Below are 25,954 nucleotides of genomic sequence, written 5' to 3' on the forward strand. Positions count from 1 at the left end.
TTTCCCTTCAACCTCTGATGCAATTGAGCATGAACTCAGAAATGAGACAGGGCTCATAATATTCACTTTACACCTGGTAAAGCTGAATAAAGAGCATACTGTTTAGACCTGGACATAAAGTGGGCTTCCTTCTTCTTGCACCCGATTTGAATTTACCTCCCTAGACTCAAAGAACATCTGGACAGCCAAAGAATGGATTATGACATGAGAAACAGGATTGAGAAGAGAGAGCACCTGATGTGGGAAGACTCCCAGAAAGCTCAAGATGGGGAACACTTTGCTAATCCTCCCCAGTCTGAGGAGCCAGTGAGGGAGGAGAGAGGCAGGAAATGGGAAGAGGAAGAATATGGTTCCCTCTGTACTTTCTGTCCCTTTAGACCAGGCATCAGTGATGAGACAAAGTGACTCATTCAACACTCATGGAGATTCACAGTCTAGTGGGGTTTAGACATTTATTGAGTAGTTACTATGTGCTAGGGACTATTGTACTGATCAGAATGATTTACAGTAACTGTGGACTAGCTACTGTTATTTTCATGTTATAGATAAAGATGCTCAGGCACAGAAAGGTTTAGTAAGTGGGGTAAGATCACACAGCTGGGAAGTGGCAGAGCTAGGCTTCAATCCCAGGTAGTGATTCCTGAACCCGTGCTTCTTAATGACTACTATGCTGAAGGAGTTATCACCTGTTATGGTAGTCTGAATAAAAGACTAGGAGCTCTTCCTAATTTGACAGTTACAAAGCAGTACACTGTAGGGCACTGAGGGAAGGAAGGAGGAAAGTATATATCTCCTTTTTTTAAATTTTAATCTCTTTTCCTATTTAGCTCTGGAAATAGATAACAGAGAAAAGAAGACACATCTTCAGAGTGCTCATTTGCCTTTCTTAATTTACATTTCCACTTCTTTGTTTGGGACAATATTATTAAATTAAAAGTGTGGAGTCACAACTAGTTTCCTCCCCACATTACCTGTATTAAAAGTACTGGAGTATTTGGAAAGCCAGCACTGTGCCTGGCTTTAATCTGAAGACTGACTGGATGCACTAGTCTGTGTAGTGTTTACATCCAGGCTTTGTGGAGAGTAACTACAGTGACTAGGAATGGGAATCCTGCCCTGAAGACCCTGTCATTTAGTTGAAGAAATGGAAACACACACTCAACACACACACTCAAAACACAAACAAAATTTAGACAGTTACAGAACAGCACATTAGAAAGTACCAACCTGCTTAAAAAGCAGGTGATCATGATGTATGGGGTTAATCAGAGAAAACTTTCATTTTTTATATTTCCATTAATCTGAAAGGAAAAAAAAATTAAGTAATTGATGAGCCTTTAAAGTTTCAACTAGGGAACAGTTTATTTGAAACTTAGTTTGCCCCTGCCTTTAGGAAGTTCTTGTCTCCGTATCACTCAAAACTATTAAGACCCATTCTTGGGCATTAGCTGAACATCTCTAGTGGCTCCAGCAGTACCCATAATCTGAACATGCTTTTTCCCACCAGAGTACATGAAGAGAGTCTTCAAAAGCACCTAACCTACAAGGAAATAACTTGCAGATCTGAAGTACCAAAGGTTTTTACATCAGTGTAGGCTGGTGGTTAAATAAGTGAATAATGTTAAGGAATAATCTCTAAAATGCAGAATTACAGAGAAGTGCTTTGAGAGCTTCATACATCTGTGGAGATTTGTATCGTCTCCATAGACATTTGAGATGCATCGAGGTCTTGATTGGTCAAGATGAATAGGACTAATGATCCCTCAGAAATCCAAAGGCTTAGTATTAATTACTTCTCAACAGCTGGCTATATTTATAGTACTACTGGGGATAAGTAGCTGAGTAAGGAAACTGCAGATTTAGAAGTGTCCCTAAACAATTTACCCTCCCTTCCCAGAGTTGTAGCTACAGAAATAAACAGAATAGAAAAAATGTGGTTCAGAGCTTCCATACTGAAAGCCAGGACATATTCCTGTTACAGCAAAGTTTTATTTGTTTTTGTCTTTCAAGTAAATTAGTTTTCAACATTTCAAAACCAAGAGATTCGTAGGATGAGCTGTGAGGCAGTGCCAGACATCCTGAACTTCTTATAAAGAATGACATCTGTCCCTGGTGTTCAAAACAGTGCTGTCCTTAGACCATTCTGCTGTGATGGATAGTTTCTTTGCTGTCCATACAGCAGTCACTAGCCACATGTGGGCTATCAAGCATTTGAAATGTGGCTAGTATGACTGAGAAACTGAATTTTAAATCTGTTTACCTTTAACTAACTTAAGTTTCTATAGATACTTATGGTTAGAATCTGTCACATTGGACACTGCAGTTCTGAGCAACCAAACAGGCTCCAGGAGTTATAAGGTCAAAGTAATAGATACCTGGGTTTCTACCGGCCTCTGAGATCACAGGAGATAAGTAGGTTCTTTTCTTATTTTTTGGAGGACGTTTGTCCAGCCTCTCTTCCCCGAACTCAGACTTGTATATCCAGCTGCCTACTTGACATCTTCACTTGGATGTCTAATGAACATCTCAGACCTGACCTGTCCAAGGTTTGGCTCCGTCTTTCTGCCACCTCCCTGCCAGGCCCCGTGTCAGACACTTCTAGTGCTCGTCCACATCGGGTTGTCCCTCTCCTGGGGTCCCGGGAGGACAAGACCTCTCAACTTCACTGTAGTTAGATGAGGCCACCTCTTCTGGTCCAGGGGCCCCGGGTGGAACCCCTGGACCAGAAGAGGTCACTTCCAAGCCAAAGCATGCAATTGCTGCTATGGTGCCCTGCAGTACTCTTCATGTTATATATGTCCCTAATAAAGTCCTTTATATTCAGTCCCATCCTAGAGGACCTGGACTAACACATGCAGCCAAATTTATCTTTGAAAAATGCTGTTTTTGAATACTCCTCCTCTACATAAACTGACAGTCGATTAACATCAGATCTAAATTTCTATGTCTAGTTTTTAATAATTTGAACCCCCCAAGGAGTCCAGCCTTACTAACCAGGTCATCCTCTAGTCTTCTTGTCCACGTGGATTTGCTCAGATAATTCCACGTGCTGGGAGTACTCTCTGCATTTGCTCCATTTCGGGCTTCCCACAAGTGAAGCTCCCCTTTCAGTCCACACCCCACCCATAACTACTTCCTGATGGTGTTTTTTTTCCCCCTGGGATAGAGCGGATACTCTGCCCACTTGTCTGTTCCTTCTCCACCAAGTCAGCTTCCAAGGCTGTGAATAACTACAGAATTAACATACCATTTCTAAAACAATTACGGACTCGCATGCTTAATTCTAAATGGTACTTTACTGATATTACTTAAATTTGTCTGGTTTTGCATGTAAAATAGAGATGATATCCCTATAACAACTTTCCAATACCCTCTGGGAAATAAAGTAAGACATCATCCAGAGTAGGAATAATCTCTTGTTCCTGAAGGAAAGTATTCATTACTTAACAGAATTACGATATTATCCCAAATATTTATTATAAAGTCACCTTTAATAACTTGAGAATTAATGGGAAAATAATGGATTCGATTTTGCTTTACTGATTTCTCAGCATCTCTCTCTTCAGGTGGATTATTTTCTTTTTTAAATATATCAGAATGTTTAAGTCATATATATGAGCAAATCTAACAAGATAGTAAAATTAAGACCAAAAGCATGAGTTTTCATGGCTTTGTGACAGTCATTATCATGGAGTGGACCAGCTAAAAAATAGAAGAATATTTAACTTAAATTTTATATCAATGAAAATGTCAAACTTCATCCAGATTCATAAAAGGTAGGGTGGTCTTCCATTTTTTTAACAAAATAATTCTAAAGTCTAAAACAATTTGGAGCATATTTTTACAATTAAATTCAATCAATTTTAAATCTCATTTCAATCTTTTCTGGTCTAGAAGAAGAGGTGAAAGGGGTAGAAGAAGGAAGCAAATCTTGATTAGTCTACCTTTTGCTTAGCAAACAGTATAGAAGGACATTTTATCTGCTGCTCAAATTTAAGCCCAAGAATATTCTTGATTAAGTAACATATTCTGTGATTAAAGAAAAAACACATTAAAAAGTTTAAACTCCGTTCATCATCCTGTATTGAGCCTCATAACCAGTTTTGATGGTTGTTATCCTAGAAGCCAGTAAGAAACATTCTTTCTCATTATATTAAATGTCCTTTAGGGACTGGAATCGTATTTGGAGGTGAGTTTATGAATGGATACAACTGTAATCTTCCCTCCCAAACCTGGCCCTCCCCTAGAGGTGTTTGCCATCTCAGAGGATGGCACCATTGCCCATCTAGCTGTTGAAGTTAGGCATCTGGGAGTCATCTTGATATTTCCCTCTCAGTCGTTCCCCACCAGGTTCTGTTGACTTTTACCTTCCAAGACAAGTATCTTTCCAGTTCAGTCTCACGTCATCTCTGCTGCAGCTACTCTTGTCTCTCGCCTGTGCTCCTGAACTATCCTTCTGAAATTGCTCCTCCTGCATCCACTGTGCCATATACTCTTTTCCAAACCCTACAGTTCAATTACGGTGAACTCTTAAAAACACAAATTTAATTATGCTCTTGAATGGTGCTTTTCAAATAAAACCAGAAATCCTGAGCTGGTTTACAAGACCCTATGTGGTCTACTTTCAGCCTACCTCCCCAGCTTTGAAGAGAGCTGTATTCTTTAGGAGTAGGCTTACTAGCATAAGGGGAATGCACCAAAAATAACAGTGGCTTTAACACAACAGAATTTCTGTCTTGTGTAAGGCAATCAGTGTGTAGCAGCTTCACAGTCCTTTGGGTTCTAAGCTTCTTTGATCTTGATGCTTTACCATCCTCATCACAGAGCTGCCACTTCATGGTCTAAAATGGCTGCTCCAGCTACACCATCACATCTGCATTCCAGCCAGGAAGGAAGAAATGGCAGGTCCCCTCCCTTCAAGAACATTTTCTGAATTTACCCCCATTATTCCCACTGTGTCTTATTGGTCAGAACTTACCCATGCACATGGCCATACCCATCTGCAAAGGAGACTGTTCTGGGCCGCCATGTGCCTAGCTAAAATCCAGGGAAGTATTGTTTAGAGAAGAGGGAGATAGATTTGGGGGGACCACTTAGCAGTGTCTATTATAAGAGCTAAATCCTTATCTTCCAGAGTGGGATGTGAGTCAAAAATAACTGATAAAGAAAAATCAAGAGAAAGTACATAGCATATTATTAGAAATATGGAGGCAGATATTAGAGGAAATAGATAAAATGATTGAAAGTGGTTGCTTCTGGGAGACAGGAATAGACTGGGCAGGAGACTGCAAATGCATACATATTAAGCCTTATAGTACTGTTTGACTTCTTCCATGAAGGACAACTTTATTTTGAAAAATTACATTTTGAAAAGAGTTTTTAAAAGCATGGACTGAGGCCACAGTTGTGAGTACACATAAGGACTGGATGAGTTTACCCTGCAGAGCCCTTGAAGTTGTTTTTATTTCCCACCTTGCCAATTATTGCTCAGCCTTCAGTATTTATGCAAAGGTGTTGTTATATGCGTGAATATTGTCAAAGGTTAGAAGATCATAAGAATCAAGTTCAGGATATTTGGTCACAGGCAATTCCCCCATTTTTTCTATTATTAAATTAGGCCACCTGAGGTATACAATATTGATGAGGCATTAAATGTCTTTGACTTAGGCATTTTGTCTTATTTTCCTGACCTAGACTGATTTGTAATAACGTTGTCCAGGAGGATTTTTCTGATTGGCAGCAGCACTCCTCACTTGAAACCCTTTTCATCCTTTAGTGTCCTGTAGCAGGGAAGAAGGTAGGCACTGTAAACTACAACCTACAGAAGACTGCTTAATCAAAATATGCAGACACAGAGGCCCAGAATGAAAAGACAGAGAGAAACAGAACCTGAGGTGATGGAAAGCTAATTCTCTGCTGATCAAAAAGAAAAAAAAAAAATTTCATCTAAATGAAATATTGTGAGACTTGAGAAATGATTACCTGTTTTTCATGAGAAATGCATCAAACCTTAAAATTGCACACCTTAATGGGTTTTGTTTGTTAAGTGTTTAGGCCAAGAGGAATTGTTGATAATAAGAGACAAAGGTCTGAAAAGGAAAACCATCATTGGGCTTGTATTTAATCACTTTTTATTTTCTCAGATCTCAGTCATGTCATTATCTGGCCTCGGTGCCTACATGACTTAATTAGGGGAGTACAGGCAGTGATGGGAACAGGAGGGCAAAATGAAAGGGTAACAATTTAAACGGATTGCCTGCAGATGCCTGGTATGGATGGAGATGAAGCCTATTAAGGACCTAATTCTAGAAGAAGCTCTTGACATTGATCATTTGTGAAAAGCAGAATTTTTTTCTTACCCACGTACAGGTTTTGTACACTTATGTCTACAAAGCTTAAGTATTGTACATCTGATCAGCAGCTTGTAGAATTACTAATACCAAGTCACTCTGAAAGAGTAGACAAGGTTATTAACTTTGGCAGAAAATGAAAATGTGGCCTTAATATACATGTGAAATTGAATTGTCTATAGCACAAAGCTTTGGAAATTACCCATGCAAGATAAGAAAACTATCTAAATTTAAAATTGTTCTCAGTACAGTGAAAAGTAATTTTGCAAACTGCATTTTTACTGCATTGAAATCCATAAAGAGATTGGCTCTGTTAATTTAGATTTAGACAGAGGTTCTGTGTCTTCTAAAACTGGTAAATGAGATGGAAAATGTACTTTAAGGGGAGAAATGAGTTTCTGGAAATGCTGCAGGAAAGCAGGCTCCCTACCCCACATCCTTGAGTCTGCCCTGAGACTAGTCAGCTTCAGAGGAAAGGCTCTATCTACTGTGACAGGCATTTGGAATGAGGACATGCAGACAAGGCCTCAATTACATATAGCAGGTTTCAAGAGTAGGATAAGAAGCAAGTCAAGTAAAGCCCAAAGCAAAAGGCATTGGCAGCTTTTCTAGTATAGTTCCTAAAGTGGCTGGGTCCTTAACAGTGAAAAAAAAATTGGGAAACTGAATACATTTTCTTAGATCTCAAATAACTTAATAGTTTTCTTATAATCCCCTGCCTGGAACAATACTGGGATAGAGGATTTGGTTACTCTACCTGTCTTCTCATGCAAAAAATGATCTTCTATATAAAGAAAAATCTAGTTTTTCATTCTCTAGTCTTTGAATTTCTTTAGCTCATAAGAACAAACATTTCTTGTTTATTATTATGTAAATTATTATTTGTAAAATAAATAGGTGATTATTTACCAAAGGTTGATTACCTATCATTTTAACCATCAAAAAGAATACATCAGCACAATAGCCAAGAGTGCAACAAGGATTAATATTAAACTTGGGTTTAGAGTTCCTAGAGTTCCTATTTTAATTTAGAGTTGTAATGATGAGGAAACTGAGAACAAGGAAGTGTCTGCCTACTGTTCTTAGAGCTGCTTAGTAATAAAGCTGAGTCTAGACTAAGGTCATCTGAACTTCCAGATAATTTATGTATTTGTTATAGCTTATCAAAAATCAACACTGCTGAGTAGACAGTACACCAAAATAATACAGTCAACTGCTCTTTCCTCATCTGCACATGATTTTCTTTTTGCTTTTCAGGTATTGCTGTGCTTTACTTACACCTCTATGATGTGTTTGGGGACCCTAGCTACCTGCAGAAGGCACATGACTATGTAAAGCAAAGTCTGAACTGTTTGACCAAGCATTCCATCACCTTCCTTTGTGGGGATGGGGGTCCCCTGGCAGTGGCTGCTGTGGTGCATCACAAGATGAACAATGAGAAGCGGGCAGAAGACTACCTCACCCGGTAATCATGTTTCTTTCTGAGAATTGTTATCTAAACATTATGCCTTAATTCTGTGTGTGTTAGCAAAAGAACACATTATTGAATTTAGTTTTCTCTCAGCAGTAAATCTTACTTCTGTCATTTGATCAATCACATTATTCCTGAGTTGTAGTTAAGGAACAACCATTATAATCCTTGTTTTATTGCAAGGTATAATGACACTGGGCTTCCCTGGTGGTGCAGTGGTTAAGAATTCGCCTGCCAAGGCCGGGGACACGGGTTTGAGCCCTGGTCCGGGAAGATCCCACATGCTGAGGAGCAACTAAGCCCATGTGCCACAACTACTGAGCCTGAGCTCTAGAGTCCACAAGCCACAACTACTGAAGCCCGCACGCCCTAGAGCCCGTGCTCCGCAACAGGAGAAGCCACCACAATGAGAAGCCCGCGCACTGCAACCAAGAGTAGTCTCCACTCGCCACAACTAGAGAAAGCCCACGTGCAGCAAGGAATACCCAACACAGCCAAAAAATAAATAAATTTAAAAATTAAAATAAAAAAAATATATAATGACACTGACATGTTCCAGATCAAACATCAGTTCCTTAGCATAAATGAGATCAAAAGCCTAATCATGTGATTACTAATCCAGGGTGCTATCCAGGATCAATAATTTGAAGAAACATGGTGCACGTGCTGCAGTGGGCTGGGAGAGGCCTCCGAAGGGGACACAGAGTCAAAACTGCTTTGCTTACAGGCAAATGACATGCAAATCCAGATTTTCATTTTTAATGTAAATCAGGGCAACCCACTAGAATTTTGTGAATCATGAAGAATTATGAAACTTTTGTACAAATATACTACAGTTTTTGCTTTAGTAGAGTTTATTGAACACTCTTTCAGAATTCTACTAAGAAATCTGGCTGCCATGCAAGTCTTCATGCCGTGCTATTAGGCTCCCCATAAGTATGCTAACATGCAGATAGTTGCAATTACAGCAGAGATTTCTTTGTTTTGTTGTTTAATAGACTTGTTTTAGAGCAGTTTTCAATTCACAGCAAAACTGAGAGGAAGGTACAGAGATTTCCCATATACCCCATGACCCACACATGCATAGCCTCCCCTGTTATCAACATCCTCCACCAGAGTACACTTGCTGCAATCGACAAACCTGCATTGACACATTATAATCACCCAAAGTCTGTAGTTCACTCTTGGCACTGTACATTTCATGGGTTTGGATAAATGTGTAATGACATGTATCCAACATTATAGTATCATACAGAGTAGTTTCACTGCTCTAAAAATCTTCTGCGCTCTGCCTATTAATCCCTCCTCTCTTCTTCCTAACCCCTGGCAACTACTGGTCTTTTTACTGTCTCCACAGTTTTGTCTTTCCCAGAATGTCACAGAGTTGGAATCGTATAGTATGTAGCCTTTTCAGATTGGCTTCTTTCACTTAGTAATATGCATTTAGATTTCTCCATGTCTTTTCATGGCTTGATAGCTCATTTTTTTTTAGAGCTGAATAATATTCCATTGTCTGGATGTACCACAGTTTATGTATTCATTCACCTACTGAAGGACACCTTAGTTTCTTCCAAGTTTCGGCAGTTATAAACAAAGCTGTTAAAAACATCCATTTGCAGGTTTTTGTGTGGACATAAGTTTCCAGCTCTTCCTGGTAAATACCAAGGAGCATGACTGCTGGACTGTATGGTAAGACTATATTTAGTTTTAAGAGAAACTTACAAACTGTCTTCAAAAGTGGCTGTGCTATTTTGCATTCCCAGCAGCAGTGAATGAGAGTTCCTGTTGCTCCACATCTTTGTCAGCATTTGGTGTTGTCAGTGTTCCAGATTTTGGCCATTTTAATAGATGTGTACTCGTATCTCACTGTTAGCTTAATTTGCATTTCTCTGATGACATATGTCTCGGGGCATCTTTTCATATACTTATTTGCCATTTGTATATCTTCTTTGGTGAAGTGTCTGTTAAAGTTTAGCCCATTTTTTAAGTGGGTCTGGCAACATTTTAATTAGTGGTCATCTCTGAGTTGACCATGGTTTTTGATTCCCACTATTCATTCTTATAAATTACTGTTAGAATAGCATTATCATTTCTATTTTATTTGTTGAGGATCCCTCTGCTTTAGAGGTTCACAAGCAAGTCTCATTCAATGAATCACTCTTAACTTTCATAAGAATAAATAGTAGTGGCCTTTATAGTCTATATATAATGCCAGCCTCTCTCAAAATATGTACAGCCAAATAGTAATAGTTTGGTATGTGAAGAATGTTAATAGGTATTAAATGAAAACAAGAGTTGTGTATTCAGACACAGTGCGGAAACACTAATTGAACAAAGTTACATATGTGCCTTTACTGACTGCTCAGAGTGTTCAGTAGCTTTTATACTTGGGGGAAACCCAGGGGACTCTAGGGAACAGAATTTGCCACGCTTGTCATGTAGGCAGCCCTTTTTCCTCAGGACATCTTCAGGCCTGTGGTTCTAACACTCTTTGGGAAATAATACCATATATTAATACTGGTTTATTAAAAAACACTCTTAACAGAGTAAACTAAAATTTCTTTTGTTTTTTGATACCTTGGTATTGAAGGTGTTTTTCTTATTTATATCTTTTTTTATTACATTTCAACAGTATTTTATTTATAGACTTGCTAAGGTTAAAAATATAAAATGTGGATAATATGATAGGAAATAGCCTGTTTGTGGATGAAGATTTAATTTTTTAGATTTCTAGAGTTCAAGGCAGACCAGAAAGAAAAAAAGAATTATTTGTAAATTACTTTCACATCTCCTCCCTTTTAAGGGAAAAATTTCTAAGTCTTTTCAGTTCAATTTCAGGAAATCCTACATTACTTGATGTCATCAATTATTTAATAAACCTACTTACTTGTTTACTTTTTTTTTTTTCGGTACGCGGGCCTCTCCCGTTGCGGAGCACAGGCTCGGGACGCGCAGGCTCAGCGGCCATGGCTCACGGGCCCAGCCGCTCCACGGCACGTGGTATCTTCCCGGACCGGGGCACGAACTCGCGTCCCCTGCATCGGCAGGTGGACTCTCAACCACCGCGCCACCAGGGAAGCCCTTGTTTTACTTTTTACCTCACCTTTTTCCTCATATCACACAGCCCTTTTATATCACAGACACTCATATTCTCCATGTGGTGTCTGTGTTGTGCTCTACTGCCAGCATAGTATTTCAGCTTACCATTCCTGTATTTGCTTAATATAGTGGTCTTTCAGAATCATAATCTTGAGTTTTAGAAACCAGAAGGACCTTTGGGATTAATGAAAGTCTAATCCTTAGACAAACTGAAATCCAAAGAAATCAGTTTCCCTAAGGTAGGAGTTCTTCGCTTTGGAATTTTGAGAATCTTAGGGCTTCCAGAGGTATATAGAAAACCCCCAAATTGCATTCAACATGGAGAGAACATTTATTACACTTTTCTTGGAGGGGTCTGTGACTCCCCAGAAGGAGTGTGTGTGCATGTGTGTGCGAGCATGTCCAAATTGTCCTGCAGTTGTCTGGAGCACGTGTTGGGGAAGATAATAAATAGCACTAGTTCTTCCTACTGCTTGATTTATACTGTCTGTTTTCTCCCTTCCTTCTATACAGAGATAGTTGGTGTCACTACACAAATAAAGAGCATTGCCTGTTTTGTACCCAGTTAAGTGACTATAGCATATAGCATGCTTTGGGGCCAGCACTTAAGAGTGATGAAGCACTTTGGCTTTCTGGTCAGAAAATGTTATACCCTGTCTCTTTTGTAGTGTGATGAGTAAGAAAAGGACTTCTTTTTAAAAAGTTACAAACTTTTGATGACAAAAGGCAAAAACTCTCCCAGTAACACCCTGGGGAAATATTGCTAGGAGTGGAACAGAATTATCCTGTTTTTATATGTCTTTTTTCTTCCTTCAGTGACTTGCCTCTTCTAAAGATCAGCTGATATTAATATCAACATAGCAAAACAAATAAATGGGAGCTGCAATGATATGGGTTTGAGAGTTTCTGAAAACATATAAAATAACCATTTGATTGATAAATGCTGCCATTTCTTCATTTTATCTTAAGAATATAGCATGTAAAACATGGATTTAAAGTCCTGCTTTTAGTAATTGTCAGATCCAACTAATAAGTTTTTTTATTTTTTTAGGGAACGTACCAACAGTTTTTTTCCTTTGTCTTTCTCTTTCTGACTTTGTTTTTAACGTTTATTGAAATACGGTTGATTTACAATATTGTGTTTCAGGTGTACAATAAAGTGATTCAGTTATATATATATATAATATATATATATATTCTTTTTTAGAATCTTTTCTATTATAGGTTATTATAAGATATTGGGTACAGTTCCCTGGACTACCCAGTAGGTCCTTGTTGATTATCTATTTTATATGTAGTAGGGTGTATATTTTAATCCCAAACTCCTAATTAATCCCTCCCCCCACCCTTTCCCCTTTGGTAACCATAAGTTTGTTTTCTCTGTCTGTGAGACTGTTTCTGTTTTGTAAATAAGTTCATTTTTTCATTTTTTTAAATTCCATATATAAGTGATATCATATCATATTTGTCCTTCTCTGTCTGACTTACTTCATTTATAATAATAATCTCTACGTCCTGCCATGTTGCTGCAAATGGCATTATTTCATTCTCTTTTATGGCTGAGTAGTATTCCATTGTGTATATATACCACATCTTCTTTATCCATTCATCTGTCACTGGACTCTTAGGTTGCTTGGTTGCTTCCATGTCTTGGCTATTGTAAATAGTGCACTATGAACACTGGGTTAGATACATGCAACTAATGAGTTTTAATGAATTTAAATCCAGAAAAAATGGAATACTTCCTTCTTAAGTATTATTATAATGAGATGCACTGAACAATACTTTATTTTCGAGTATTTGAAAGGTACCTGCTATCAACTTCCCGGATGCAAATATATTTGGTTGCAAAATAATTGGTATGCTAATTATATATCGCCACCTAGTGGTAATGCAGGTCATAGCATTGGCAAATAAAGAAACGGTGTTTTCTGATTCAGTGGTTCAAACACGTTTTATTTAGGTGAGAACATCATTGGAGTTAATGCAATATTCAATAACTGTTTTTAGTAACTCCCATAGAGCAGTGTTTGTTTAAAAAATTGATAGTCATTTCCCTCTTTGAATAGTTCTTTCAATACGCTTTACAAAAATCAAGAGTGCTTTTCTATCTCTAAATTCTATACAGTTTGATACACATATTAAAACTCGATAATAGGGCTTCCCTGGTGGCGCAGTGCTTGAGAGTCCGCCTGCCGTTGCAGGAGACGCGGGTTCGTGCCCCGTTTCGGGAAGATCCCACATGCCGCGGAGCGGCTGGGCCCGTGAGCCATGGCCGCTGGGCCTGCGCGTCCGGAGCCTGTGCTCCGCAAATGGGAGAGGCCACAACAGTGAGAGGCCCGCATAACGCAAGAAAAAAAAAAAAAAAAAAAAAAAACTCGATAATAAATTCTTATGAAAACTCTGAGATGTTCATTCTGTTTACTACAACAGTTGAGTTTGTATCTAGTAACAGATTTTATTAAGCTGTCAACATTACTGAGCTGCCAGTTCTGGTGTGAGAAAAAAATAGAATTTTTCTTAATAAATGTTTTTAAGTTATTTAAAAATATTAGGGGTATTTTGTGTGTGTGTGTGTGTGTGTGTCTGTGTGTGTGTGTGTGGTATTGAAGTAGAAAAAAATGGTTCATAACCACCCAGATAACTCTGTTGGCACTGGGGGGAAAAAGTCAATCAAGGTATTACAAGAAAATTGAAAGCAACCTCTGACCACTGTGTCCCTATTCCTAACATAACCACTGTTACACTGTGAGTTAGATGCCTGTGTTTGTAATAGAGAAAAATGCATGAGCCAACATTTGCATATTTAACCAATTTGATTGAGATGCCTCCATTTGTTGAGGTATAATATGGACAAATTTAACTTTGTCAGTAACTGCAACCAGCTAAGCTTTTTCAAACCCCTCTTTCCTGTTGGGGAGTAAGTTCCCTTAAGGATGCTTTCATAACTTTTTCTCAGTCATTGTTTCATAACTGTAAGCCCTTTTTACTCACTAAAATCATCTCATTCTGCTTATTTAAACACGTCTTCTTCATTTTTAAGCCTAAGTGTTCCCCTCCCACCACAGGCTGGTGGAAATGAGGAGGGAAGGGTTGGGAGAGGAGGATTGTTTTCTCTTTCACAAGTACCTTCCTTTCAGAGTTAGGACTCCCTACCTACTGATGTATAGCCTGGTGGTAGCAACTGTTAGGTTTTTGTTTTCTTGTTTGTAGATATTGGTTGCCTCCAGAGATTAGAGGTAGGGGCTATATACCCTCTCAGCTATCACCTTACCACTCAGTAAATGAAGGCACAAGCAGTTAACCAAAGTCTACCAAATGTACAAACATTTATTAGGAAGAAGACACACACACACACACACACACACACACACACACACACACACACACACACACACACACCAGTCCTCTGCCCTGTTCTTGTGGCTCAGAGAAAGCCACATCATCCTTTGACCCTTCTTAGATCTTACTCATCAAACGGTGCTAGAGCCTGTACCATCTCCCAAATGTCCCACCCATCTTCACCACTCATTCCACCAACGAAATCCATTTTCTAACATTCCTTACTACACTTATTATCAAATCCTCTGGTGTAAATTCTGATAAAGTTATTTGAAGCGCCAAGTCTCTCTGAATGTTGATTCCTTACTAGAATACTTCAAATATAACCAATCGCTCCAAGGATACGATTTTTGATACTTCAAATGCTTATTAACCATTCTTAGTATATAAAGTTACATAATATACATACACAGGCATTGTTTATACGTAACTACTTTTAAAAATACATTTTTCAATCAGAAGGGACCATTCATTTTATAGATGAGAAATTTAAAGTATAGAGATTAAATAGCATGTTTAATGTCATAAGCTACCCGGTGACAAGGTCATTTTTTTGGTAAGGCTAATGTCCTCTCACTACTCTTTTCCAGAAATTCCCTGACTCTACCCCCCATCCTTTTTTAGTATACCAATATCACTTTGTCCAGTTTCACAAAAAATTAAATTGTTTTAATAATTTAAATGGTCTCACATTGAATTTATAGAATAATTGAAGGATAATTGGGATGTGCTTTCAAAATTTCATGAAAAATGTATGTGATGAAAAATGTAGAATAGCAAGGACATTTTCCCTACCTATCATATTTCCTGCCCCCCACTGACCCAAAAAAAAAAAAAAAAAAAGGTTCTTTCTCAGAGTTCAGACTATAAGTACAGTTGCGTCCCTGAGCTCTTATCCCTCTGTGAGCTCCACCTACTTTCTGGTTCCCTGGTACTTCCCTTGTTGGTTCTCTGGATAGAAATCTGAGGCTTTGGTTATCCTACTCAGGCACACACTTCCCACGAATGTGCCTGCATCTTGGGGGTCAAGTGATGGGGAGGCTAGAAGAAGTGAGGCAATGGGCCTTCCCTCGCCCCCTCAACCCTGGGACCACAGCCCCTCCAGTCAGTGAGGATAGGTCCCTCCCTCAGAGTTTTGGCTCCTGTTGCCTTGGCTTCTGCTGCCACCATGAGATTGCTTGTGGCCTAGGGAGTGAAACAACAGAAAAATGAAAATAAAGAAAAATGAGGTGTTTTACCACTCTCTCTGATATTAAGAGTTCCCCCTCCTGGTCTTTCTTGAGATAAAACTAAAGGGCTGGGGCTTCCCTGGTGGCGCAGTGGTTGAGAGTCCGCCTGCCGATGCAGGGGACGCGGGTTCGTGCCCCGGTCTGGGAAGATCCCACATGCCGAGGAGCAGCTGGGCCCGTGAGCCATGGCCGCTGAGCCTGCGCGTCCGGAGCCTGTGCTCCGCGACGGGAGAGGCCACGACAGTGAGAGGCCCATGTACCGCAAAAAAAAAAACAAAAAACTAAAGGGCTCTTTCCAGGACTGTCTCTGTCAGCACTTTGATGCCCACTTCCAGGTTTCAGGCGGCACTGAGTTCAGGCCAGGGAAATCCCAGAGGGGAACATGTGGTAAGCTCACCACTGATTTGGCAGTACTTCAGATTCTGGTCATCCCCATCCTGCTGGCTGCTGGTTAGTTTTCAGGGTTCTCAGTAGCAGCTTCACACATTCTCTCTAGGTTTTGGAGCTACATATACTGACTGGGAAAGGCAGGTTGGCATATGCTTAATTACTCCACCTGACCTGGAACCAGTACCGAAAACAACTTTTTTTTTTTGAGAAGCTGAACTGAGTCTATCAATAGGGAGCTAATAAATTATAATACATTCATTCAGTGGAATACTGTACAACTGTGATAAAGAATGAGATCACTCTGTATGTGATGCTAAGGAATGGTTGTCGAGATGTATTGTTAAATAACAAAGCCACAAAACACTTGGGGAAATAAGTATATGTATTCTTCTATGTGCATACAATAGTTCTAGGAATATACAAGATATTGGTAATCATGGTTATTTCTAAAGAGAAGGAGTAAGAGCTGGGAGACTGATCCCTTTGTGCTTGTCGGTATGTGCTACCGTTTGTGGTAACTCAGGCTGCTATACAAACACTTCAGCTAGGCCAGATGACACATTTAAGAAATAAATCAAGCAAGGAGATAACTGGGGTGCAGCAGGCATTTCATTTTATGGAAATAGGCCCTTTGAGTGTTGACTTAGTCCTTTCCTCAGACTGAATGTTATAATAGCCAGTAGGTCTTGGCTGCTGGTCTCAGAGCATGCCGCCATGAGGGGCTAGGGAGGCTGCAGGTGGTCCCAGCCACACTCATGTATTCCTTCATTCTTTGGACTTCTTATTTGTCAGTTCCATTGTGGGCTGAAGAAAAGAAATGTAGTTGATGGTTCATCTTTGAACCCTGATTATTACCCTTTGTGGTCTGGCCCAGCCCTCTTAGTATTTAAAGTATAATAATATATAGGTTATAATATGTAAGTATATTTAAATATTTATATTTTATATATTTTATTATTATATATTTAAAATAATATAATAATTCCATATATGTGTATATATATAACTATATATATATTTGTGTGTGTTTTAAACATATCTTTTTTTTTTTTTTTTTTTGGCGGTACGCGGGCCTCTCACTGTTGTGGCCTCTCCCGTTGCGGAGCACAGGCTCCAGACGCACAGGCTCAGCAGCCATGGCTCACGGGCCCAGCCACTCCGCGGCATGTGGGATCTTCCCGGACCGGGGCACGAACCCGTGTCCCCTGCATTGGCAGGCAGACTCTCAACCACTGCGCCACCAGGGAAGCCCCATATCATTTTTTAAGTATATATCTCTACCTGGTCCCTTTTACATTATCTTAAGCATGTATTTTTATTCCCAGGCTAATTCACCTAAATAAGATTGATCCCCATGCTCCAAATGAAATGCTCTATGGACGAATGGGCTACATCTGTGCTCTTCTCTTTGTGAATAAGAACTTTGGAGTGGAAAAGATTCCTCAAAGCCATATTCAGCAGGTACCGCGTTTTTGTGCTTTCTGGAGTCTTTTTAGGATCCCACCTACTATCTGCCTAAACTACTGGTTTTGTTTCCCTGGTTGGCACATCCCAGGTAGCTGGAAGGTAAGGTGTATCTTAACCTCTGAAGGTCAGGCATGATCAGAGAAACAGCAGCTTCACTTGGAGTGCTGTTGGAAACTGTATAGAGAGTGACTTGGACTAAGAAGTCCAGCTGCTCCATTTGAGAGTTTAGAGGCCATTCAGAGGAAAATACGGGCCAGATTTCACCTCCAAGGTGCAGGTGTTCCTCTCGTATCTGAAGGAGCTTTGCTTTCCTTTGACAGGTGAATTCTTGTGAGCTGTAGTAGAAAGAGTTCAAAATCTTCCAGACTCTCCCTCTTTTAGGCAGAATAATCCCATGTGCTTCTCTGAGTACAGAATCAAACTGTGCCCGTCCATGGCCATCAGGTGGTGTCGAATTTGCCATGTTCTCCAGTACCTCTTAGCAAAAAGTTCCTTGGTGCCATTCTAATTCTTTCCTTATTTCGGTCAATTTCTCCCTGCAGATTTGTGAAACAGTCTTAACCTCTGGAGAAGACCTAGCTAGAAAGAGAAACTTCACAGGAAAGACTCCACTGTTGTATGAATGGTACCAAGAATATTACGTGGGGGCCGCTCATGGCCTGGCAGGAATTTATTACTACCTGATGCAGGTAAGAGGGGATGATGATGGAGCTAGAATGTGATTCCTGACTATACTATCTAGGGTGAGAAGACAGGTGCTCCAGCTTTATTTTTTCATTCTGCCAACCACTGCATCACTCTCCTGGTAATCACCTGGCCTAGGTAAACAGGGACAGGGCTTGTGAAAGTGCATTTAAAGTGTGTAAACGTAAAAGCCAGCCAGTGTGCTTTGAGATGATTGATTTGTAGGTGAGCACACTTGCCCACCTCCTGCCTCTTGTGCAGACTAAAGTGTTTTGACCTATTCTTTTAGATGAAGTGCCTTCTGCTCTGCTCTTCTCTTTCAGCAGATGCCTTGAATTAGTATTATTCCACACTATAAGGCACAACCCATTGAAACAAATTTCAGGAGTAAGAACCAAATCAGTAGAAAACAAAGGAGAATATGCTGCCTAAAGCTCAGTTAGAGAGCAAAACTAAGGAGCCTCTGCAGTGGATTTTGTGTAACTTACCTGCAAAATAGCTGAATATGCCATGCTCAGTGGTTCCTCGGATCTAAAACTATTGGGGGACATCAGCCAAAGCCAATAGAGTTTACTGCATCAAGCATAACCTGGAAAGGGAGGTCAGAAGAGGGCTTCTCATGACAGCATCATTTCCAGGGGCTTGTTTAACTCTCCTTAAGGAGAAATCGGCACTTTGTGTAACAATAAGAATTCATGGTAAAAGAATATTGAATTCTTAACGATGGTAAAGGTGCCCCCTTCAACTTCTCAAAGTACAATGTGGCATAAAGAAAAGTGTTTCATTGATATGTTCTACAAGAGTGGTTGGATATAAATACCAATAGCTGGTTGAGTAGCTGGCTATAATAATGCAAAATCAACATCAGACCTATCCTCTCCCTATAACTAAACAAGGCCAACAAACCAGAAAAACAGGATTATTATTGCTTTTCAATGCAGAGTCACTCTTTGAATGTTAGTGGCAGTAGGAGACCAACTCTTGTATTTATTCTGCACTTCTCAATTCAGAGTTTTATAATTAGGGGTTTTGACAATTCAGACTTAAATTCCTTTACTTTTCTGGCACACTCCCTCGTTGGCTGTCTATTTCCAGAAGTAAATATAGATTCTTGAAAGTTTTCGGGAAAGAAGAAAGAAAAACCTTGAAGTTTCAAGGTGAATTAGAATCATACATGTTAATGACTGGATGGCCTCATGACCTTTCTTTGAAGCAGATCACCAGGTGTCTTACCCTCTGCCTCCATGTGTTGGTTGTAGTAAGAAACCTGGAAACCCAAGTATTGAATTTTCCATTTGCACATAATTATCTGTTTGAAATGGTTTAATTTTTAATCCTAAAAGTGCATTCTGGTAGGTGCCTATGTATCAACATAAAACATTATTTTTAGGCCATTTTGGATAACCTCCAAGTTTGAGGAGAATCCAGTCATTCAACTCTAGCATTTTAAAGTGAAATCTAAATGTGCCCTAAAGAACTTCGTTGCGTGTTCAGTATCTGTGAGCGCCTTATGGTCGGTATCTCCTCGTTCCCTGCCGCCTCTGCCTGTGCTTCACAGCACTGCCCTCCCTCTCATCCCAGGTGCTCGCCCCCTGCCTGGCAAAGACAAGACTGAATTTGTTGTTTAAAGAAGTGTGAGGTGCATTGAATTAAGACCAGGACCAAAAGGAGAAACTAAAAATTGTATCAAAAATGAAGGCTCATATGCCATATGGCAACGAGTCCTATAAATCCATACATTGTTGTATCACAATAATCCTTCATAAGTATCAGCCCCAAATCTTTTGCAGAAAGGCTTAATCTAGAGTCACACCAATTCGGGATCTAGATCCCAGGTCTCCCAACTTGTTAGCATCCTCTCCTATTGGAAATATCACCTATCACTTCTCTAAATGCAAGTTGTGCCTGGTTTGTCTAATGCATCTCTTTGTGGTCTTTAAAGTGTATTTAAGGTATCAGAACCTTAGGAAACTTACACACTCACATTCTTAAGCATTGGCTTTGGAAAATTATTCATATGTATATAGATAACAATAAATATCGAAAAATAATACGCACATAAGGCTCCAAGTATTAACTGATAGCCTAATTTTAGTTTGGACCAATAGGTAAAAGAATTGGGTGGAATCCAGAACCTCTTAATGACTTTCAGTTCATTTTGGTCATGTTTTCCTTCTTATTCAAAACTCATCCCTGAGCCTTAGGAAGGTCTGTTTGTTTCCGCAGAATTGATAATTCCCTTTCTTGTTTTTAGCCCAGCCTTCAAGTCAGCCATGGGAAGTTACATAGTTTGGTCAAGCCCAGTGTAGACTATGTCTGCCAGCTGAAATTCCCTTCCGGCAATTACCCTCCTTGTGTGGACGATACTCGGGATCTGCTAGTCCATTGGTGCCACGGTTCTCCTGGGGTAATCTACATGCTCATTCAGGCCTATAAGGTACCGTGAATTTTCTCGTTTTTAGAAATAAATTGGAAAACATAATATAAAATTCTATAATTTAAAATTAGTTTTCTGTATAATTCTTGAACAATATATAGCCAAACCATTTGTTGGACCTAAAATCACTTTGCTGTATGAATTATAATTCATTTTCACAGTATCCATCTGTACCACAGCACACATCATTTCATAGAACAGGGGACTGCTTCATGGACAGGTAGAGTAGCCAAGATTAGCATCAGTGGCAGAGCCAAGATAAATATCCCAGGAGCTCAATTAAAAATAGAAAGAATCTCCTTGGGCATTGCTGGTGGGATGTAAAATGCTAAAGCTACTGTAGAAAGCAGTTTGGCGGTTCCTCAAAAAATGAAACAGAATTAACATATGATCCAGCAATTCCACTCCTAGGTATATATACCCAAAAGAAGTAAAAACAAGGTTTCAAACAGATACTTGTACAGCAGTGTTCCATAGCAGCATTATCCACAGTAGCCAAAAAGTAGAAACAATCCAAGTGTCCATCAACAGATGAATGGATGGACAAAATATGGTGTATATATACAATGGAATATTATTTAGCCATAAAAAAGAATTAACTTCTGATCCATACTACAACATGCATGAATCTTGTAAACATTATGCCAAGCAAAGCCAGCCATATCCAAAAGGACAAATACTGTAGGATTCCACTTATATGATGTGATGGTTAACATGAGGTATCTAGCATAGGCAAATTCACAGAGAGTAGAATAGGGGCTGGGAGGGTGAGAATTATTGCTTAATGGGTACGAAGTTTCTGTTTGGAATGTTGAAAAAATTTTGGAAATAGATAATGGTGATGGTTATACAACATTGGGAATGTAATTAATACCACTGAATGGTCCACTTTAAATGATTAAGATGGTAACTTTTATATCTGTATTTTACCATAATTTTAAAAATTCAAATATCACTTCTAAAAAGCATGCTATGACAGAGCCATAATCAAAGAAAAAAAGGTTTTTCTTTGAGGGGGAAAAAAATGGAAGTAAACCAAGATACCTATGTTCATTGGTGCCCGTTCTACAAATTACAAATCTAGAGACTCTAAATAGGGACTGGCATCTCATGGTCTAAGTAAGCGTTTAGTATATCAGATTTTGCCTTCAGGAAGTTAAATATGATGCACAAACTTTTAAAACTGTCTTATTCTACCTCTCTACTGCAATGAGTTATTAAAAATGTCAGGAATTCCCAAGCGGTCCAGTGGTTGGGACTCCATCCTTCCACTCTAGGGGGCACAGGTTCCATCCCTGGTCAGGGAACTAAGATGCCACAAGCCATGCAGTGTGGCCAAAAATAATAATAATAATAATAATATTTTTTAAACCTTTGATCAAGATATAGGAGGCCACAATAGATTGTAAAGATGTATCTCTATTTTTCTGAAAAGTATAGTGTTTTATAATCAAATCAGTTTTTGTAATCAATTTGATAAGCAGTTTCTTCTCCAGTGTATAAAGAAACTTTCTAGTAGTGAAGGGTATCATTGTTACAGAAAAGACAGTGTTTATTCTTTGGAATTGACTAATGATAACAGCAAGTTGCAAGTAAATAAGGCTACTGCACCAATAACACCCACATACGCAAACATACACACATATAAAACTTACACCGTGCAGACAAGGTCATGCCCAGTTATGTATTTAAAAAAAAAAAAAAAAACTAGTGAATTCTTGTAATTTGTCCCCACTGATATAACACATCTCTCTGTCTCTGTATTCCTACCCTTTCTTGCCGAGGCACCTCCCTGTCTCCTCCCTTATCCTGTCTCCCTTTCTCTCCTATCAGGAAGGGAGGTCAGTGGAGGTTTCTTTTCTATCCCTTGTAATAAAACTATGTCCCTTGACTCTGCAGGTGTTCAAAGAGGAACGGTATCTCAATGATGCCTATCAGTGTGCTGATGTGATCTGGCAGTATGGCTTGCTGAAGAAGGGGTACGGGCTGTGCCACGGCGCCGCAGGGAATGCCTACGCCTTCCTGTCGCTGTACAACCTCACGCAGGATGCGAAGTACCTGTACAGGGCCTGCAAGGTAGGAGTCAGAACGGCCGGACAGAACACGCACCTGTGCCCAGGAGGCTGTAGAAGGGTCTCTAGTTAATCTGATCTAATTCATTTATTTTTTTAAACCGTAAGTCTATAGAACAAACACACTTTAAGAAAAACCTTCAAAAGCTATTCAGTTGGTCATTTGTAGAGATGTGGATGGACCTAGAAGAGTGTCATACAGAGTGAAGTAAGTCAGAAAGAGAAAAGCAAATATCATATAATAACGCATATATGTGGAATCTAGAAAAATGGTACAGACGATCGTATTTGCAAGGCAGAAATAGAGACACAGACGTAGAGAACAAATGTATGGGTACCAAGGGGGGAAGGGGTGGGGTGGGAGCAATTGGGAGACTGGGATTGACACATATACATTATTGATACTATGTATAAAATAGACAACTGATGGGAACACGCTGTATAGCACAGGGAACTCTACCTAATGCACTGTGGTAACCTAAATGGAAGGGAAGTCCAAAAGGGAGGGGATATCTGTATGTGTATGGCTGATTCATTTTGTTGTGCAGTGGAGGCTAACACGACATTGTAAAGCAACCATACTCCAATAAAAATTTTTAAAAAAAGGAAAAGAAAAGAAAATGAGAGAAGAGGGCATTGGTGGGGCAGTTCTATAAACAGGACGGCCTTAGTTGGTTATTTAAAACTTTAGACTACCCATGTGTCATTAAATGTTTTGCTGTGGAAGAAAAAAATTTTTAATCAAAAATTAAAATTTTAAAAAGCTATTCAGTTGAATTAGCTTTTTTTTTTTTTTTTAAAGGAAATAAATCTACTCAGCAGCATTTGTGGGGGGGTTGGGAGAGTGCTGGGAGATGTAAGGTGGTTTTGTTCCTTTCTTTCTTCTCTGATAACCTTGGAGATGAGGCTCAGACAGCTCATTAAATTCTCAGCAGCATTTGTGGTGGGGTTGGGAGAGTGCTGGGAGATGTAAGGTGGTTTTGTTCCTTTCTTTCTTCTCTGATAACCTTGGAGATGAGGCTCAGACAGCTCATTAAATTCCTCCCATGCTTCATTCGTACTCTCTTTTAGACCATCCATTTCTCTGCATCAGCCCCTTTCTCTGCCTTGAAGATAGTTTTTGACTTTTCAGAGTAAATGTTAGAGACAATCTCTGTCAACTTTTAGGGGTCTCTAGAAGAAATCACTTCAGTAATTTAACTTGGTCTCATTTTCAGTTCGCTGAATGGTGCTTAGATTATGGAGAACATGGATGCAGAACACCAGACACCCCCTTCTCCCTCTTTGAAGGTATTTTTCACATGTTACTTATTTGCCTTATAATATCAGCATCTGCTTCTCTGCTTAGTAATTAATGTATCTTAATTTGAGTTTTGTCAACAAATTAATTTCATAGTTATTTCCTAAACTGCTTCTTTATTTCCTAATACAATAACTCAGTATTAAAAATCAGTTAGCACACAGACCACCATGGACCCAATAGTAGTAGTTATTATGGTGACTACTGTTTATGGAGCCAGGCACATGCTGGGCATTTTGCAGATGTTATCATAAATCATCACAGCAAAAATATACATTATTATCCTCATGTCACAGATGAGGTTCCTGAGGCTCAGACAGGTAAATGGGGCCACGGTGAAGGAGCTCACATATGGTAAATGGCAGGGCCATGCCTTGAACTTGTCTGGCTCCGCTTTCCCTCCTGTCTTCCACCTGGGTAAAGAGGCTGAGCCTCTCACTCGTGATCTTGTCTAATGAGCTGCAACATATATAAACAGGTGCCCACTTCATTTAAATCATTTAAATTAATATTATAATGTCGTTTATGCTACAAAATGAAGCCAGTCTATAATACATCATCATTTGGTGTAATAACTTGTGCCTCTTTCTTTTCCTTCAGGAATGGCTGGAACAATTTATTTCTTGGCTGACCTCCTAGTGCCCACGAAAGCCAGGTTTCCTGCATTTGAACTGTAAGAGGAAAGTCCCCCCAGTGCAACTCACTGCATGAGCCTTTCTTTATATCATACCTGGGCTAAAGCAACAATAGAGTCAAACTGTGTACTTGATTTAGTTGATTTTTTTTTTTCAGAATATGTCTTTAATTCAGTTCCTTTTTTTATTATTTACTTTTATTTTAAAATATCCAGGGAAATCTAAATTAACTTCAGTTTATCCTAAAGGGAGGACAGGTGATATACGTACAGTATTTTGAGGGCATATATGCATATATTTCAGAACTTGGAGGCAGTCATATTCTTACTAAAGCTTATGAATATGACCATCTGTTACAGTTCTAAAAACGTTTAAAAAAAACTAAATGTAGATAAATACATGCTTATCGCTGGATACTGACCTCCACCTCTTCTCTTTAGTATTTTTTTTTATGACAGTTTTATGACTTTGCTTTTCTCTAAGTGGTTGATTATGAAAAGGGACAAGAATATAACTATATGCTTCCAGGACAAAAATTGCAAGAGTTGCCAACTGGGCTAGGGACCTAAACACCCTTTTTCAAATTCACAATGCTTATTTAAACTAGAGATAAACATACTTTCAAATTTGCCTCTTTTTGTTAGTAGAGCATCCAGGCTCTATAATCCAACATCTTTATCGAAAACTTCTGAAATGTGATGGTCATTATATGAAAATTCTGATTTGAAAGTTATTTCAAGATAAGCTAACAAAAAGTTTGTTTGTTTTCTCCAAATAAGCTAGTATGTTTTGGAACTACTTATGTGTATTTGTTTCTTCTTTGGGATTAGTGTAAGATCAGGAAATGAGATTTCTGTGTGTAAATATATTATGACCTAGGATTTGAGTCCACCCTTTCTGACTGACCTTCTAAATTTTGATTTGTGTTTTACTTACTTTGCAATGACTATGCTTTATAAAGCGTTGGCTGCTTGGTACAAGCCATAAGATATTTTCCTTCCTATCTATCTAGATGTTGATCTTTTCACTAAATAGTAGAGCATTCTACTTGTTTAAAAAGGGGGGGAGGGCTGCTATATTGCAAAATCGCTAAGCTTTCCATAGAAATGCTGGTTCCTGAGAAGGTATTATCCAGTGATTATTCTTAGAACAAATGGCTTTTGTCCCTTTGCATAGCCTAGGCTTTAACACTCATCCATTTCTGAGCCCTCAGGATGGGTACTGATAAGGTAGGTGAGGAATCCCTGGTGCTTCAAATTCTGTACAAATGTTTTGACTCATCAGCTCCCATTCCTCCTCCTTCCATTGCTGACTTTCCCAGGCTTGTTTTGTCTTTTCTATGTATTCTGACTGATTTTGAAACATTTTGCAGCTTTTAAGAAAACAGGCTCTAAGAATTTTTAATGTGCCTATTTTACAGCTTTCTCGGTCACAAGAACATGCTATTTTTATTGGAACTTTGAGCCAAATCCCCACTG

The 25,954-nt window shown here is 39.1% G+C and overlaps 1 protein-coding gene across 1 annotated transcript in view; it reads left to right on the forward strand.

Annotated features, from left to right (window-relative positions):
* The window catches only part of LANCL1 (LanC like glutathione S-transferase 1), a 42,474-nt gene extending 17,956 nt beyond the window's left edge, over positions 1 to 24,518 (forward strand). Inside the window, exons 4-10 of the mRNA XM_007470014.1 lie at positions 7,608 to 7,815; positions 17,207 to 17,342; positions 17,891 to 18,037; positions 20,287 to 20,469; positions 22,369 to 22,545; positions 23,759 to 23,831; positions 24,442 to 24,518. Coding sequence (XP_007470076.1) covers positions 7,608 to 7,815; positions 17,207 to 17,342; positions 17,891 to 18,037; positions 20,287 to 20,469; positions 22,369 to 22,545; positions 23,759 to 23,831; positions 24,442 to 24,518 — 1,001 coding nt within the window. The remainder of the gene's footprint in view (positions 1 to 7,607; positions 7,816 to 17,206; positions 17,343 to 17,890; positions 18,038 to 20,286; positions 20,470 to 22,368; positions 22,546 to 23,758; positions 23,832 to 24,441) is intronic.
* The last annotated feature ends 1,436 nt before the right edge of the window (positions 24,519 to 25,954 follow it).

This window comes from Lipotes vexillifer, unplaced genomic scaffold, assembly GCF_000442215.2.
Source record: "Lipotes vexillifer unplaced genomic scaffold, Lipotes_vexillifer_v1.1 scaffold138, whole genome shotgun sequence".
NCBI classification, from domain to species: domain Eukaryota; kingdom Metazoa; phylum Chordata; class Mammalia; order Artiodactyla; family Lipotidae; genus Lipotes; species Lipotes vexillifer.